The sequence below is a fragment of the Silurus aristotelis genome (genome assembly GCF_946808225.1).
Source record: "Silurus aristotelis genome assembly, chromosome: 20".
Lineage (NCBI taxonomy): Eukaryota > Metazoa > Chordata > Actinopteri > Siluriformes > Siluridae > Silurus > Silurus aristotelis.
This window is the reverse complement of record NC_139593.1, coordinates 21,817,887-21,820,386: the sequence shown is the minus strand read 5'-3', so window position 1 is coordinate 21,820,386 and position 2,500 is coordinate 21,817,887. Positions and strand designations below refer to the sequence as shown.

The 2,500-nt window shown below is 41.0% G+C and overlaps 1 protein-coding gene across 1 annotated transcript in view; it reads right to left on the bottom strand.

Moving 5' to 3' along the window:
* cacna1hb (calcium channel, voltage-dependent, T type, alpha 1H subunit b) overlaps window positions 1-2,500 on the bottom strand; it is an 84,245-nt gene that overhangs the window by 18,082 nt on the left and 63,663 nt on the right. Inside the window, exons 13-16 of the mRNA XM_083522155.1 lie at window positions 2,087-2,174; window positions 1,816-1,997; window positions 1,393-1,740; window positions 110-210 (exon numbers count right to left, since the gene is read on the bottom strand). Of these exons, the coding sequence (XP_083378281.1) occupies window positions 110-210; window positions 1,393-1,740; window positions 1,816-1,997; window positions 2,087-2,174 (719 nt within the window). The remainder of the gene's footprint in view (window positions 1-109; window positions 211-1,392; window positions 1,741-1,815; window positions 1,998-2,086; window positions 2,175-2,500) is intronic.

Genomic DNA, 2,500 nt, shown 5'->3' with positions numbered 1-2,500 from the left:
TTAGTGTGATGTGATTTGGCAAAAAAAGCATAGATAATAAGGCTGAATAAAAAATTTATCCTGACTGGGTTTTCTTTTTGTCTGCTCTTGTACACTTCTTTATACTCACTTATTTTGAGGTGAGAACAGATAGAGTGACCAGTCCTCGTGATCTCTGCACCACTGAGGCTTGTACGGCTCCAGGATCCTCTTCAGAATAACACACCAGCTCTACAAAACATCCAGCAAAGGATTGCAGAAAAAGAAACATTCGCGCATTAACCCTCGGAGGTCTACGCCTACTTTCGCCCTTCGCTACCTTTGACACTCAATAAAAGTATGTTGGACATGTTTCAAATATGTATGCAGTGATTTAGTCTGAAGCGATGAATAAATAAGTTAGACATCGATCAAAAATAGGAAAGTAAGAAATCCGGATATTTATAAAGCAACAAAACTTTTATCTAAAAGAGAATAAAAACAACTGTGGAGACTTTGCAGTTCTCCTCGAGCTGATGCGAAGGAAGTTTTAAAGTTTCAGCTCTAAATGATTGAAGGATGTAATGTGTAGGACGTAAGACATCGCGGGGTTAAAATACAGCACGCCGCGATACAACTGCAGCAAAGATAATTATAAAGAGAGACAGATGGAGAGAGATGAGAGTTACGGCTTTACACTCGCTCTGTTTTATACAATCTGTTATCATGCAGCACACATTAGCAATATAATGCCGGCTGAAAATCGGGTCGTGCAGAGGTGTGTGTGAAAACTTTCCAGCTTTTTAAACCACACACAACAATACAGACAAATAATACAATGGACACAGCAACGGTTGTGGGCGTGGCCTGTCCATGAGGAACGGCAGCTAAAGTAGTCAGCGGCAAAAAGAACGAAATAAATAATAATTAAAAAAATGCATAAACGTGTAACAAACAAACAAAAACAAACAAATCAATTGCAGACAAAATGCTAAATAATATATAAAAAATATATAAATAAACCCACCTAATTTATTTATATACAATTGATTAATAACATTTATTCATTTCTTATTCAAATACTAAATTAATAATCTGTATATAAATAAAATAATCGAATCGAATTAATCCATACATTTATTGCTCTATCTATCTATCTATCTATCTATCTATCTATCTATCTATCTATCTATCTATCTATCTATCTATCTATCTATCTATCTATCTATCTATCTATCTATCTATCTATCTATCTATTAAAAAAGGAAGATGTTTGGTAATTTAAAGGCTGATTTTCTCGTAATTATTAAGCAAAAAACTCTCCATCTTTGGAAATGTTCCTATAGGAACCTGTGAATCCTACACAACTCCATCTTCACCTCCTCATCACCTCCCATCCTCTAAAACCTAAATGATGAAGAAAGTGACCAACACCTCTTCCACCTCCTCTTCCTGCTCATTGGGGGCGTGTGACGTGTCACGTGGCGTTGCGTTCGGAGACGAAGGGAACGATCCGTCCAATCTCCCGTTGCATTCACCGTAGAGGTGTGGCACTGGTGGGACCTGCAGAAACTCCGGAAAATCAAACGACTCGAGATGCGAAACTCTGCTTAAGCTGCCCGTCCTGCTGGACTTTTCCTCCTCTGATTGGTCGTCGTCAAAACTCTCCCGATCTTCACACGAGAGTAGGGACTCTCGCTCTCCTAATTGGCCACGCCTCTTCAAGCTAGGGGCGTGTCCGAGACTGTTCCAGCTGGAGCGGCGACTTCCCCAGAGACTGGACTGGACACAACATACAGTTTATTTATAGCGTACTGTTGGTGTGAATGGTGCTGAAATGGATCACGTGGGTCTCACCATTGACTTCTGGTCGTGGTGCTCATAAGAAGTGTTGCTGCTGCGCATTGATTGGTTGTCGACGTGGGACAGTTCGGTTCTGGGCGTGGCCGACGTGTAGGAGAGGTAAGGTGGCATGCTGGCCCGCGGCTCCAGGTGGCCATTCGAAATGGGCAGGAGAGTCTGCACTTTCACCTCCGAACCTGGGGGCAAAACGAAACACACAGACAACAATAAACAATTGTCAATTTGTTGTATTTTGATAGTGTGTGTTTGTGAACAACACGTGTACCTGAGTTTATCAGCTCCCTCAACCTGTCCTCGTCGTCAAAGTCAGATGAGAACGCGTCATCCTCGCTCTCTGACCTGCTAGCATCACCCTGAAAGAGAGGGAGTCCTTAAAATGATTTCTCCAAAAGTATCAGGACTCTTCTTGCTGTATGTGGTTCGTCTCAAAACGTGAGGATGATGAACTTATAGAATCAGAAAGAGCTTTATTTCCAAGTATGTTTGCAGTTACATAGAATTTGTTTTGGCGACAAAAGCTTCCCAGAAGAGGGGAACTTTATTATAACAAAAAATGTGGAATGGCGATGTTCTAAAAGAAGCACATTGCAATCTCATGCTCAGGTTTTCCACCAACGTTTGTCTGTACGGCGGATACATCTAAGGAGCAATTAGCGAAAAAATAAAAGCATCAGCAGTA